This window comes from Pteropus alecto, unplaced genomic scaffold (genome assembly GCF_000325575.1).
Source record: "Pteropus alecto unplaced genomic scaffold, ASM32557v1 scaffold125, whole genome shotgun sequence".
Lineage (NCBI taxonomy): Eukaryota > Metazoa > Chordata > Mammalia > Chiroptera > Pteropodidae > Pteropus > Pteropus alecto.
The window spans coordinates 8452769-8466611 of record NW_006436888.1 but is presented as its reverse complement, the minus strand read 5'-3'; the positions used below and the strand labels follow the sequence as shown (position 1 = coordinate 8466611).

General features: G+C 59.8%; 2 protein-coding genes across 2 annotated transcripts in view; one reads left to right on the top strand and one right to left on the bottom strand.

Annotated features, from left to right (window-relative positions):
- Positions 1–614, top strand: part of ZBTB48 (zinc finger and BTB domain containing 48) — a 7445-nt gene extending 6831 nt beyond the window's left edge. The window contains 2 exon segments of the mRNA XM_015591415.2: positions 98–186; positions 278–614. Coding sequence (XP_015446901.1) covers positions 98–186; positions 278–574 — 386 coding nt within the window. The 3' untranslated portion in view covers positions 575–614.
- A 1845-nt stretch (positions 615–2459) lies between these two features.
- KLHL21 (kelch like family member 21) lies at positions 2460–13571 on the bottom strand. The gene is made up of 4 exons (XM_006914392.3): positions 12508–13571; positions 10038–10443; positions 6859–6931; positions 2460–5705 (listed from the first exon to the last, which is right to left on the bottom strand). The coding sequence occupies exons 1-4, from the start codon at positions 13526–13528 to the stop codon at positions 5412–5414; spliced, it is 1794 nt and encodes a 597-aa protein (XP_006914454.1). The 5' UTR covers positions 13529–13571; the 3' UTR covers positions 2460–5411.
- Between the last annotated feature and the right edge of the window lie 272 nt (positions 13572–13843).

The following is a 13843-nucleotide window of genomic DNA, read 5'->3' as shown; positions in this document are numbered from 1 at the left end:
GCAGCAAATGTGAACTCAGAGGACCGTCACCTCCCCCACGGCCCGCCCACTCCCCCTTTCCCGCCTCTCCGACCTCGGGGTCCCTTCCCTCGCACAGCCTTGGAGCAGCTCCGTGTGCACGTCAGGAGGCACAAGGGCGTGAGGAAGTTCGAGTGCACCGAGTGTGGCTACAAGTTCACCCGGCAGGTAGGCCCGGGGTCCCCTCTGCCTGCCTCGGGGCCTCCGAGCCCCTGCGTGAGGCGCGCACCGCCCCAGCCCTGAGCGCCCCTCCCCCTAGGCGCACCTGCGGAGGCACATGGGGGTCCACGACCGCGTGGAGAACTACAACCCGCGGCAGCGCAAGCTCCGGAACCTGGTCATCGAGGACGAGAAGATGGTGGTGGTGGCGCTGCAGCCGCCTCCCGAGCTGGAGGTAGGCTCGGCCGAGGTCATCGTGGAGTCCCTGGCCCAAGGGGGCCTGGCCTCCCAGCTCCCTGGCCAGAGACTGTGCGCAGAGGAGAACTTTGCGAGCCCTGGCGTCACGGAGCCCTCGCTCCTCATCACGGCCGCCATTCCTGAGGACTGTGACACGTAGCCCCCCACCCGCCACCCCCAATAAACCACATGGCTTTGGACTTGGTTGTTTCAGCCCATCCAGGGGTCTGATCCCCAGTAACCCGGCCTCCAGGGATGTGCTGCTTCCCCCCGTGTCCCCCAGAAGGAACGGTGCCCCGTCCGACCCACTGCGCTTCAGAGCTCGGCCAGCACTTTCCCCACCGCGTCGTGTCCTCGGCAGAGTGACACTGGGTGGGTAGTTTTGGGCGCCAAGCCTCTGGCCCAGGACACTCCTCATCTGTCCCGTCCCCCGTCCGGTCAGGGTTTTAGACCTGGGGGCAGACACAGCAGCGGTCTTCCTATTTCATAGCTGTGGTGCTGCCGGCCAGTGGGGGCAGGACACTAAGGTCTGGAATCAGAGTGGCCAGGGCCCCTGACGATGGCCTCCCTGGCTCATCTTCCGCCGTTAAGAGTGTGGCCAAGCACACCTGGGGCCCAAGGAGGCTAAGCAAGCCCTGGACCCTGGCTGGTGGCATGTCCACAGACGGGCCCCTTCCCCGGGGCGGGCCTGAGCTTGGTTAGTCTGCCTGGGAGGCCTGGGGCACATGCAGGGCCAGGCTTAGAATGGCGAGAGGCCCTGGGGGTCCCCCGGTTCTGTGCTGTGGGGAAACCGTGGAGTGGGGTGGTTTGTCACGGAGGAAGAGCACATGGGCACTGAAGGCAGGTTGTCCCCAGATTCCTCCCCAACTTAACAGCTGTGACCCCAGTCAAGTTACTGCTTCATTCCCTCATCTTTTAATGGAATTAACAGTCATGCTTCATAGATGGGGCTAAGCGAGAACCTGCTGTTCCAGTTGCCTCCTGCTGGGGAACGAGCCACCCGGAACTTCCCTGGGCTGGGGGCTGGGCTCAGGATGGCTCTGAGTCTGGCAAGTTGCCGCTGCCAGTGGGCCTGGGTCCCTCTCCACCGGCTGCCTGGGTGTCCTCACAGCACGGTGGCTGGGTGCCAAATGCAAAAGCCCCAACAGGCCAAACCTGCAAGACCTTTTTATGGCCTGGCCCTGGAAGCCAGTGTCACCTCTGCCACGTGTGCTGGTTACAGGTTACAGGGGAGGGGACACAGACCCCAGCACTCGATGGGAACGGGTCAGAATCTGCAAACGTACGACTGCAAAACCTCACCAGCGATTAAGCACTGCCACTCAGCGCTTGGCATGGAGCGAATCGGGTAGTGACAGTTGAGAGCGCGAGTCAGGCCACACAAATCCCACACCGGATTCCGGAAACGCCAGCCCCAGGCTGTGCCGAGTTCCTCCTGGAGTTCGAGAAGGTTCACTTACCTTCTGTTTTAGACCCAGGACCCATCTAACCATCTTTCCTTTTATTCCTTGACCATTGGGGAGCTCAGAGGTAACAAGCGTTCAAGTGCCATGGCTGCCACCCAGGTTCTGAGCTGCTGCAGAGTTGTTTTGACAACGGCATGAAAAAGGCACACTGTGGCCTCTTCTTTGGGTTCAGAGGGCTGTTTCAGAACTCCATGGCCCCAGCGATCCCTGGCCTCTTCTGGGGTCCTCCTTTGAGGGGCTCTACACTCCTCTCCCTCAGGTCCAAGGTCCCCCCACCATGGGCCCACACCTTCAGGGGCAGGGTGCCCACAGGCAGAGTCGAGGCAGGAACCAGCTTTGGAGCAGCGAGCGAGGCCTGGACTCCACCACCCACGTTCCTCACACCTTGGGCTTGGCCTCGGCCTCTTTACTTCATACTTTGTGGTGACTCAAGACAAGAAAAGGGCCTGAAAAGCTGTGCCCCAGGACAGGAGCCCTGAGGCCTCCACACTTCTCCACTCCCCTTGCCACACACACGTTTGGCCTCAGCCCAAAGGTTCCGAGACGCAGCAGCGGCAGGATGAAGGCAACGACACCATATGTGTAGGAAATATTTTTATTTCAAAAAGTATGTATTGAAGGCATCCTAAAACCTTACAGGATTCTGGACACGTAGGCCTACAGAACAAATAAATACGCAAACCAGCCCTGCCCTCGGGTCGGACTGGGTGCTGGACACTAGAGGGTGTCTTTAGTACCTAAGTCTCTGAGGTCATATAAATAGACTACTTCGTAGATCAGCACGTTAAATACTATCAAATTAAGTTCTCATAACTTAATTTGTCTTGTAGACTAGACTGATAAAGGTGTGTGCATCTGACACACAGAGACAGTCCCACCCCTGCTGGCCCAGCCTCTGTCCCCAAATCAGTCAGTGTATAGACAGCTGTTAAGCAGGCGGTGGGAGCTTTGTAGCTAGCACAGGGCCTGTGACCAGAGATCAGGAGGGCAGAGCAGGGAGCAGGTGTTTCTGAAGGCCTGTCCCCGACGCTGCTACCTACCTTCCCCACACTTACACCAAAGACAGGGTCTAGGTGGTGGGGACCTGGGGAAGCAGGCAAACCAATCCCTCTTCCACTAGCCCACACCAAGCCAGCCATCATCTGGGCACAGCTACCAGACAGGGGATGGTCAGTCTCATGACGGCCAGTCAAGGTGAAGTACCAAAAAGAGCAGGAACCCAGGACACTGGGCCCCCTGCCACGAGGGAGCTTCTACAGGGAAGGCCAGACAAGGGCTGATTTTGAAAGAAAAACAATGTTTGCAGGCCCATCTCAACAACAAAGCTTCAAATACCTTGCTGCCCAGGGCAAATCCTGGACCCTGATAGGGCCACAGCCATGCCTGTCTGGAGGGAGGAGGGGAGCGCTTCGGTGACCATAGCACACGTCCATCTCCCACTCCATCCCACCTACTGGGCGGCCTCAGGGGGTCCTCTATGGAGAGAGCCTGGAGGATGGACACCAGAAGTCTCTTTGAGACCAAGGCCTACGTCCCTCCTCCGGGGGACCCCCAGATGACCTGTCAAATTATCAGAACACCTGTGTGGCACGTTCCCACACAGACTGGGCAGAGCACAGTCTTTCTGAAACTGAGCTCAGTGCCTGGCATAGAATCGGGGCTCGATCAATCCTGTGCTGCCTGCTGTCCCTGTGTCACTGAGAGGACAAAAGCCATCATACCTGGGCAGCCTCTGCCTGCAAAGGAACCAAAGACAGCCACCCCACAGAACACGGGACAACTTCTAGGGAGCTGGGCCTGTAAGGCAGGCACTTAGGCCAGAAAAAAGCCACAGCAGCCCCAGGAAAGTGAAGTGAAACAGCCCCTGTGGATAGGGGCAGGTGAACCCCAACTCACCCAAGAACACCCAGACCACGAGGGCTGAAGGCTGAGACCTGGGTGGGAAGGCAGAGATAGTGCGGGGCGGCTGACCCCAAACAGCCTACGGCTGGCCTGAGCCCCCACCCCCACCTGCCCTCCAACAGTGCCTGGCGCACAGTGGGTGCCTGTAAGTGATCAGGTGAGTGGCAACCCCAAAGGCATGAGAGGGGCTGGCTGAGCTGTAGCCGCTCCAGCAGGGTGTCCAGAGCGATTTCTAACCCAAAGCGATAACACTGCACGGAGGGCCCACCAGACAGCCCTGAAGGCCACAGGCCTCTTCCCCAGAAGCACTGCGCCACCTGGCCAGGAAGAGGGTTTTAAGTGCCACCTGAGAAGTGATGGCGCGAAGACGCCGTGTTCTCTCGGTGAGAGCACGTCCCCACGTCCGGTCACCGGCAGAAGGCAACTCAGTGAACGCTTGCTTTCAACCTGCCTCATGAGGAAAATGCAAACACCCTCTTCTCCAGGAGGAAGACAAACTCAAGCAAAGGCTGTTTTGGGGATCATGAAGGGGACAAGACCACCCAATCCACAGACATGCTCACATTCCCCCAAGGAAACTGGGGCCCCTGGGGGCTTTCCCTGGAGCTGGCCTGGCTTCTGAGGGGCTAAAGGCACCCCCTCCCCCCACACGCACCTGCAGAAAGCTTTGGCAGAGGCACTACCGTAACATCAAAAACCGCACACACCCGACCCTGGTTCCAGCTGCCCCTGTTTTTTAAGGAAAAACCAAACTGCGTTTCACACGTTGCAACCAACCCAAGGCCGCCCTGCCCACAGCCTGCTTTAGAAGCGGGGGATCCGGCTCCCAAGCTGGCCGGGGCGTCTGCAGCCGCCTGCCTGGCAGGGCTTCAGGGGCGAACTCCCAGGACCCCAGCAAGCGGCCGCGACCTTGCACGTGCAGGCTTTGCGCGCTCTTGCCTCAGCCTGAGACGAAGGTCCCAGAGCAGTCTCTGAGCAAGGGGGCCATGCCTGCTAGGGGGCTGGAGGCACGGGGACGCCCGGCGTCTGCCTCAGCCCAGGTCCACTGGAGACGGCACTCAGCGGGTCCCTCGGGGGCCCCTCCTAGGCCAGTCTTAGCCAGCCCCACCCCTGCGAGGGGTGTTCTGATGTGAGACCCTCTCCGTCCAGGGAGCAGGTGGGCTGGGATGTCTGGGACCCCAGCGCAGCCATCGTCTGCCTGGTGCCCAATGCTCGAAGACAGCAGGGTGTCCGCAGTCTCGTGGCACGGATGTCCCCACTCCACTCACACCCCGGAAGCGGCTCTCCTCTCCCTAGGTGGGAGCAAGGAGGTGCAGGTGGTGGCAGCGGGATGGGTGTGCGCTGCACTGGTGAGGTCCGGGGCAACCTTCTGGAGCCAGAGACATGAGCTGGCAGAAAGGCCTGGACCGAGAGAGGGACGTTCACAACTGGCTTTGGCCCCAGCGGCTGAGACTGGGGCTCTAGATGCACAGAATTCCCCAGGCGCTGGACCCCGAGGCTCGCTCAGCAGCCTGAGAGCTTGCGCTCCACCTGGTGAGCCCGACCTGTCCTTGTGCACGAAGGAGGGGGTCGCTGCCCCCCAGAGGTGCCGGTTACCTGCACCGAGGCCCTCCCTGGGCCAGGCCGGGGCTAGTGCAGCTCGTGGGGGTTCTGCGGCGGCCGAGGCCGGCCGACATCCATGTCACTGCTGCCACTGTCCAGCTCGAAGCCATGCCCGCCCGAGAACGTCTGGGGCATGAACTGGCGGAAGATGCTGACGCTGCCGTGCCAGAAGGTGGGCTCCGGGAGCCGCCCCACCACGCTCCACGCCCGCGTCTCAGGGTCGTAGGCCTCCACCACGTCCGAGAGTTCAAACGTATTGTCGTAGCCCCCCGAGACGTACAGCTTCCCTCCGAGGACGGCCAGGCTGCCCCCCACATGCACCTGTGGGCCAAGGGGACAGGTGACTGGAGGCCAGCAGCCAGGGCAGAGCAGGGTCCCCTCTCCACGCAGAAGGGGTGCGAGACCGTTAGGTGGGGCGGCCTCGGCCCTTCTCGAAGTGGTGCTGGGAGCCATCGTCTGCACGCCTGCAGGACAGACCCACATCCTTCCCACACGCTGGCTAGGAAACCGGGCTCCACGCCCAGGAGGCACGTGCCACGCCTGGTCCCTGGGGTAGTCAGGGGCTACCGCGGCACTGAGTCTCCCTGCGAGTAGCTTCAGCCCTCTATGGTGGGCACGGCTGTCCTCACCATCTTACAGATGGGAAAAAGCCTCATGTAGCTGCCAGTCGCAGAGCGGGGCCTTGACCCAAAGTCTGGGCTCTGATCCATGAGGCCGGACTACCCCCTTCTTTCCCAGATTTGCTATAATGAGTATGTGTACCTCATTACAGGGTAAAAACAAAGTTACACTTCCTAAATGTAAAAACGTTAAGCTGTGATGGTGTAAATTATGACATTTGCCGTGCAGAGGTTATCATGAGAGCCAGTTTAGAAATCTCAATGAAGACAGAAAAGATGCAGGTGGATGCAGATGTGCATCTGGGACTAAGGACGCTGCCTGCGTGGCTGAAGGCTGCCCAGTCTTCCCAGCTCCACACACTAGCACGTTCAGCACCTCTCTTTTTGACAAGCCAAGACTCTGATCAGGCAGCGGCAGCAGCACGGGTGCCCTGCTCAGAGCAACAGCAGACGCTCAGTAAGTGTTCCCAAAGGCCTCCTGCCTGACCTCGTCCCCTCTCGTCTGCTTGTTCCCTCGGCTCCGGCCACACTGAGCTGTGGGCTTGTTCTAGGACCTCGCCAGGCACATCCTGCCCCGGGCCCGTGCATCTGCTGTCCCCCAGTATGTTCTCTGTGTCATGGCAGCTACTCAGTGAATTCCAGTCCAAATGGATGAACTCGCTAAGCTGTGTGACCCTGGGATATTATTTAGTCTCAGCGACCCTCACGTGTAAGTTGAGGATGACCCCAGCCCTCTATTAGGTGAAACGACACAAGCAAAGGGCTCAGCACAGCCCCCCCCGCCCCCGGGACTCAGGGTGACACTTTGGCCAAAACACAGGACCAGCCTATGCTTCTAACACAGGCAAAGTTACCTGATTCATAGATGGGATCTTGTCCCACTCATTCTTCGTGGGGTTATACACGTCCACCTCAGCAGAGTCATCCCTGGGGAGAGAAGGAAGGGGAGAGCAAGTCAGAACGAGGTAGGGGACACCCCTGGGTGTGAAGGGCTGGACAAGAGGGTCCTCCAAGCAACCCGCCTTTAGGACTTGTCTGGTGCCATGCGGCAGCCCACTGGCCAGTGGGACCCTATCTCTGATTTTACGTCCCCAAACGTATCTGGCCTGGACTTCAAGGCCAGAACCCAGACTTGCTCCCCAAAGCCAAAGATCACGCCCTCAGGTGCTCAGACCCTTCCCCATAGCCCAGCGCTAACCCACTGCCCCCTCCCCTCGCTGCGGCCATAATGTCTTGTTTCAGATCTTGAACTTATCGGGGTCCTTCCCATCCACCTCCTACTCATCCATCCGTAGCTGACTAGCAAGGCCCCCTGCCCCACATCCCCTCGACTGCTGCTTGGCCACGGCCCTCACCACTGCGCGGTCAGCGCCCATCCCATGCCATTCACTGCTGTGTCCTCAGCACACAGTGGGGTAACCATGGCTACAGGAAGGAAGATACCAGCACCGCCCTTCCCTTTGGGGTCAAGGTCCCTCACCCTAGTTTGACACGCTCTTGATCCATGCAATAAAAGATTCAAAGGCATGGCCTTGAAAAAGCAAGGACTCGAACCCCCAAAATAGCAGTAGTAATGATCAAAGGTCAGGGGTCAGCAGAAGGGCCAGAGAGGAAATATTTTAGGTCCTGCAGAAACTCCCCAAAGCTCAACGCTGCTGTCCTAGCACAAAAGACGGCCACAGGCACATGTGACCACTCTCAGGTCCAACGCCTTTCTCAACAAGCAGAGCGCCAAGACCCCGACCGGTCAGCAGAGCGGGTGTCCTGTTCAGAGCACACAGCAGGCGCTCAGTAAGTGTGCTCCCAGTATAGGCCCAAGGCCCCCCAAGGCCTCCTGCCTGACCTCGTCCCCTCTCGTCTGCTTACTTACTTGGCTCCAGTCACACTGAGCTGTGTGTGGGCTTATTCTAGGACCACACCAGGCTGCACTCCAAAAAAACCTTTTTGCGGATGCCGAAATCTGAATTTCGCACAAGTTTTCACATGTCATGAAATATTCCTCTTGCTTTGATTTTTCCCTCCAACCATTGCCAAATGTAAAAGCCATTCTCACTCTGTGGCCCAGGTGATGATAATTAATACTGGGACCCACCAGGCTGCCTACCCCCAGCAGAGACACCGCTGCCAAGGAGCCACCTTAAGCGAGGACCAGGGCGGGTGTGTCCGGGAGCGGGGAGCAGCCGGTCATCACCCATAGCCCAGGACAGCAGCAGTGAGGGATGAGGCTGCACGTAGCTCCGGCTACCCGCCCTGGGATGGCACCTTTTGGACAGCAGCGGCTCTGATAGGTGGCGTTTCGAGCAGGGGTTACGAGGCTCACGGGGTGCCGAAGGGCATGAGCGGAGTGGCTGGGAGACTACCACTCGGGCGCGTCAGACCCAGGCCTTGCCTCCCCTCTTGGGCAAGGTGGGGCCCCCGCTACTCACCTGGAGGACAAACGGGCTGCCCTCGTGAGAGCCCACTTCCTCAGCTGGGTTGGAGGGAGGGGAAAAGCTGAGCAGGCTTAGGTGAACCCCTGCAGAGGCTCACTGGGTGCAGGGGGCACCTAATGCTTCCATGTGGGGGCGCGTTAGCAACGACAAGCGACCGAGACCAGGAGGAGGAAAGCAAGGGGGCCTTACGGTGCCGGGCCAGCCCTTGGGCACCCTTGCTCTAGGACCACAGGGTGGGAGGACATTCTCAAAGGCACTCAGCCTGGAACCATGGCTGAGGGGCTGGCACTCTGATGAGCTGTATTTATAGCTGTCTCCACCCTCTCTTTGAAGACATTTGCCAGGACTTGGAGGGAGAGCTGGGTGAAGGGTCAGAAGCGGCAAAGCGCACATGTCCTCTGTGGCTCTCAATTCAAAGCCCTCAACCCAAGAGAGACGGGGAGCACTGTTCATACCCCACCCCTTCCCTCCTGGCCCCGTAACCGCAGGCAGGCTGCAGGCCAGGAAGGGGAGCAGTGGGTGTACGACACATGGAAGCTGCGCAGCGGGCAGGAGCTCCTAGTCCCCTGGATGCCCGCTGGCCCATCAGGAGAGAATATCTGCCTGTGACTGGTCACCAAGACCTGAGGATGCATGGTGACCAATGGCTGCCCATCCTTGCTCCATGCTGCCAGGTCCATGGCCTGGCCCAGGGAGGCCATGATGCAGTGTCACCACACAGGGATCTGGGTCAGTCGGATGTCCTCGGTTCAAACCTTATACCACTGCTTAAAGCCAGTGGCTCTAAGTCCCCTACCCCTCTATGCCTCTCCTTTATCATCTGTGAAGCGGGGACGACAGTGGTGCCCAACTCATCAGATTGTCAGGGAAATCAACCGTGAAAACACCCATGAAAAAGACAACACAGCACTCAGCAAGTCCAGGGGCCTAATACGCACTAGCTACTGTCATCGTTCCCAGAGGCGGCTTCCGGGCCTGCTCCATGCCAGCTCCTGGCCCTGGCCCTGGCCCAGAGCGGCTGTGGGATCCCTGGACAACAGCATTCATTCACCAAGAATCGTGAGCCCTCCCTGCGCCAGGCCTGGTGGGAAGGCAATGGACAGGACCGTGGAAACATACTGGATACGCAAATGCTGCTTTAAACAGGGAGCGTGGACACTGCTAAGTGAGCAAAGGTCCCTCTCTCAAGGCTACAACTCCCCTAAAGATCTGAGTACCCAAAAAGCTCTCCTCCGGTCTTTTTAAAATGCAGGATCCCTCTAGGTAGGAAAGGTTCCTTTTTAACAAATGCCATGTGAGGACAGCCAGGGCCTTTAGTGGATCCTCCAAGTGGAAGTTCCCTAAAGGGACACATTTTATTTAGCGTCTGAGTCTCAAAAAGTTCCCCAAAAGGACCGAACTCCACCGCACTTTGGATCCCTTAAGAAGCCACAGAAGCCCAGAGACAAAGCTCTAAGGTACAGGGCAGGACAAAGGCAGCAGGTCGGGAAGACCTGGCCTCGTTTCCCGCATCTGTGTCACAGGGACAGCAGCGAGGATGTGCCAGGCACGGGGCCTGGGAAGGAGCACATGGTGGCTGGTCTTGGCCCCTGGGGACTCACCTGATGAAATACATGAGTCCGTTGAGAGTCACCGTCTTGGGCGCAAAAGACCAGGGCGGGAGCTGGCCACAGTCTACCAGCGACCACAGCCCGGCGTCCGGGTGGTAGCACTGCATCACCATGGTCTCCTTGCCGGCCAGGGAGCCAATGGCGTAGAGCCGGCCGCGGCAGGCCGTGGTGGAGCAGTTGTCCATGGGGTAGGTCATGGGCTGCAGGGCCTCCCAGGAGTCGGTGGTGTGGTCATAGCGCTCCGTGCTGTCGGCGGCCACCACATACAGCAGCCCGTCCAGCACGGAGGAGCTGTGGTACTCGCGGGCCTTCAGCATGGGCGCCACCTCCGTCCACTCGTTCACGCTCGAGTTGTACCTCCACACGCAGTCGTAGAGCCGGGAGCCATCAGACCCACCTGCCAGGACACGTACAACGGTCAGGCCGGCCCACGCTGACTCGGACTGAGTCACCCACCCACACCTCCCTCACCTTCCAAGAGGGCGTCTCCAGGAGGAATGAACCTCCCTGGGCTTTGATGCAAACACACATCCTCTCTCCCCAGTGCCCAGGTAAGGCAAGGCAGATGCTGCCTGCTGCCTGTGAGGACAGCCGAGCCTCATGCCACAGACACACTGCCAAATCTCTGTAGGCCCCGCAAAGGCCCTGGGCTGCAATTCTTAAGTAGACAGCAACCTCATGCGGAACCCACATAAACCGACACCGGGTCAGAACACTAGGTCTCAGAACCAGTTCTCCCAGGGAGCCACGAGGCATGTGAGTGGGGTGAGCAGAGACTCATGCACCAAATCTTAGGCTTCCTGACCATCCTGTACCCCAGGCTGAACCAGAACAGCTCAGAGGAAACCTCCTTCACACCGCAAGAGCTCCACACAGAAAGTCATGCTGCGGTGGACTTCTGGGCTCTAGTTATTGGTTTGGCTGCACGTTACTGTCACGTTTTGTCCAGAAAAAACTCCTCAAGCTGTACGAGCATATATATACTCTCTCTATATTTATTTCAAAAAAGAAAAAAAAAAACCAGTGGTGCTTACTGTAATCATAAATAAACCACGTCTACCCAGGACTTAGAATTCCTACAGCATGGGGGGACCCCAGGGTTGCATTCCCTACCCCCGAGGCTGGCGCCACAGGCGGAGCAGGCGTGACATTCTATCTGTCTCAAAGCCCTGAGCTTTTTAAAGGGAGAAAACAAGGTTCGTGTAAAGTCCACTCTGTCGGCCTCCTTCCTTCTGCAGGAGGACTGTGCATAAGGCAGCTGAGGCGGCTTTCTCGCCCCCGGAAAATTCCCTCCAGGCAGCTGTCTGGAAGGACCCAGCCACCTGTCTAAACCCAAAGGATTAGCTGCTCAGCTGCGACATTTATGGAAGGGTGTGCAAAGTTGGGGCCAGTCTGACCGGCTCGTGGAGGGAGGGGGGCTTGGATCCCAAAGGGGCTGATTCCAGGAGATGCCAGCAGAGGCTGGACCTGGAGGTGTAGGCCAAAGAAGCTGTGGCCAGAGCCGACCGTGTCCTTAGGCCGGGTGCCTCCCACTTGTCAGCTCCGAGCCCCACTGGGACAAACACTCGAGCAAGTCTCAGAGCTGGCTTTCTCCTGCATGTGCCAGGCTGGGCCCAGCCTCACTGCCTGCTAACGGCCCTCAGCGGAACCCAAATGCATACTCAGCTTCTTTCCTTATATAGCCCTCAGACACTGCGCCTCCTTACCCCACGGAAGGAGGTAGCCTTCTGTTTAAGCCAGGATTTATCCTTAAAAAATGTGGGAGAAGTCCAGGGCTGTAGCAGGCTGGGACCCGCCCAGCATGACTCGGCAGTGTTTTGGGGTTTGGGCCAAGTAACTGGAAGAAAACCTCTTAGCATGTGACTATGTTTACAGTTGCTGGGCAGGAAGCAGCCTAAATACCATGTGACCCGCAGTGCACAGCCAAGGTGTAAGCCCAAGGGAACGTAGTCACCCGTGACAAAATGACAAAATGCAGGCGTCAGGAGGCCTGGGTGGCTCATCTGGGGGCAAGAAATCCCCAGGAGTTAAGAATGGATGTCTCATAGGGCGTCAGCCCTGAGCCTGTCCCTAGATTCCTTAGGGAGAAAAGAAAGCACCCATTGTGTGGAGTGAATGCTCCAGTATCTTCCAAATAAATGGCGGGATGGCAACTCCCGGACAAGCAGTGAGCTATCCAGGCAGACCACTCCCGCCAAGCGACCCACAAGTAGCTACTTGTCCCGGCTCGCACAAGGGGCTCTTCTTCTAGGTCCAAAGTATTGACCCTAAAATGGCCTGCACCGGACAGCTCGTGGGGAAGGGAAGCGATCGTTTGCACTCAGGTGTGGTCCCGGACTCCAGGTTCTGTGGGTCTCTCCAGGAGGTAGACGTGCTGCCTCGGGGGGCGCAGGAGGCCAACCTCGGAGACCGCTGCCTGGGGGACCGGCCGGCCCAGAGTCCTTCTGAGCAGCCCACTCACCCGTCACGTAGATGTCGTTGCCTAGCGCCACGATGCTGTAGCCCCCGCCCAGGTGGTCGGGAAACTCAGCCAGGTAGCGCCACTGGCCCGTCTGCGGATTGTAGCAGTCGACGGTGACCAGCTCGTCGCAGTCCTGGTCGCAGCCGCCCACAAGCACGAGGATCTCGGCGAGGCCGGTGGAGGGGCGCGGGCGCATGCGGGGGCAGGGCCCGCGGTCGTGGCGGTCGTAGCGCGCCGCCTGGAAGTCGCTCGCCTCGCGCAGCAGGCGCAGGCAGGGCGGGCAGCGCGCCACCAGCGGCTCGGCCTCGACGTGCGCCAGCAGGTAGAAGCGGCGCACGAAGGGCAGGCGCACGGCCTCGAGCAGCTGCGGCCAGTGTGCGGCGCGGCGCGGCGGGTCGGCGCGTACCCAGCGCAGCGCCAGCTGGTAGGCGGCCTCCTCCTTGGGCACGCACAGCCCGTCGTCGCGCAGGTAGCGCAGCAGGCGCGCCAGCGGCAGCCGCTCCAGTTGCTCTGCGCCCAGCTCGCCCACGTGGCGCAGGATGAAGCGCTGCGCCGCGCTCGCCAACCCCGAGCAGCTGAAGGCCTCGGCGAAGTCCTGCATGTCCAGGCAGTTAGCCAGGTCGAGCTGCTGCTGAAGGAAGGCGCCACACGCCTCCTTCACGGCCGGGAACTGCAGCAGGTCGGCGGCGCGCAGCAGCGGCTCGGCGTTGTCGCCGCTGACGGCCACGCGGCCCGTGTAGCTGAAGTCCAGCAGTAGCTGCAGCATGTCGGGCGGCACGCCGTGCAGGCGCACCCGCTCGGCCCGGCTCTCGCGCAGCTGCCCGGCGAACATGGCGCGGAAGTAGGGGCTGGCGGCTGCCAGCACGGCGCGGTGCGCCGGGAAGTCGCGCCCGCCCGCCGCCTCCAGGGTCACGTCCAGGAATTTGCGCTCGGCGCGGAGCTGGCTCAGGCCGCGCAGCAGGCTCAGCGCGTGCGCGGGGTCCGAGAAGGGCAGCACGGCCAGGGGCGCCGGCCGCTCCATGGCGCCTTCACCGCGGGGGAGAGGTGGGTATCAGTCCGGGAACAGTGACCCTGGCAACAACAGCCATCTTCACAAACCTAGCAAACACTGCCCCCAACCTGCAGGAGAAGCCATGTGCTGTGTTTCCTGTGGTCCAAAGGCCCAATGGCTCAGTTCCGAGCTCTCAGTCCCTGGTCCCTGGCTCTCCTACTTTCTCCCACCTACCAGAAAAAGAGTCCTTGTCCATTGCAGGCAGGTCCCGGGCCTGGTACATGTAGCAGCGTAGGTGGTAGCGGTTCCCATCTGCACCAAGGAAGAAACAGAGATGGCAGGGGG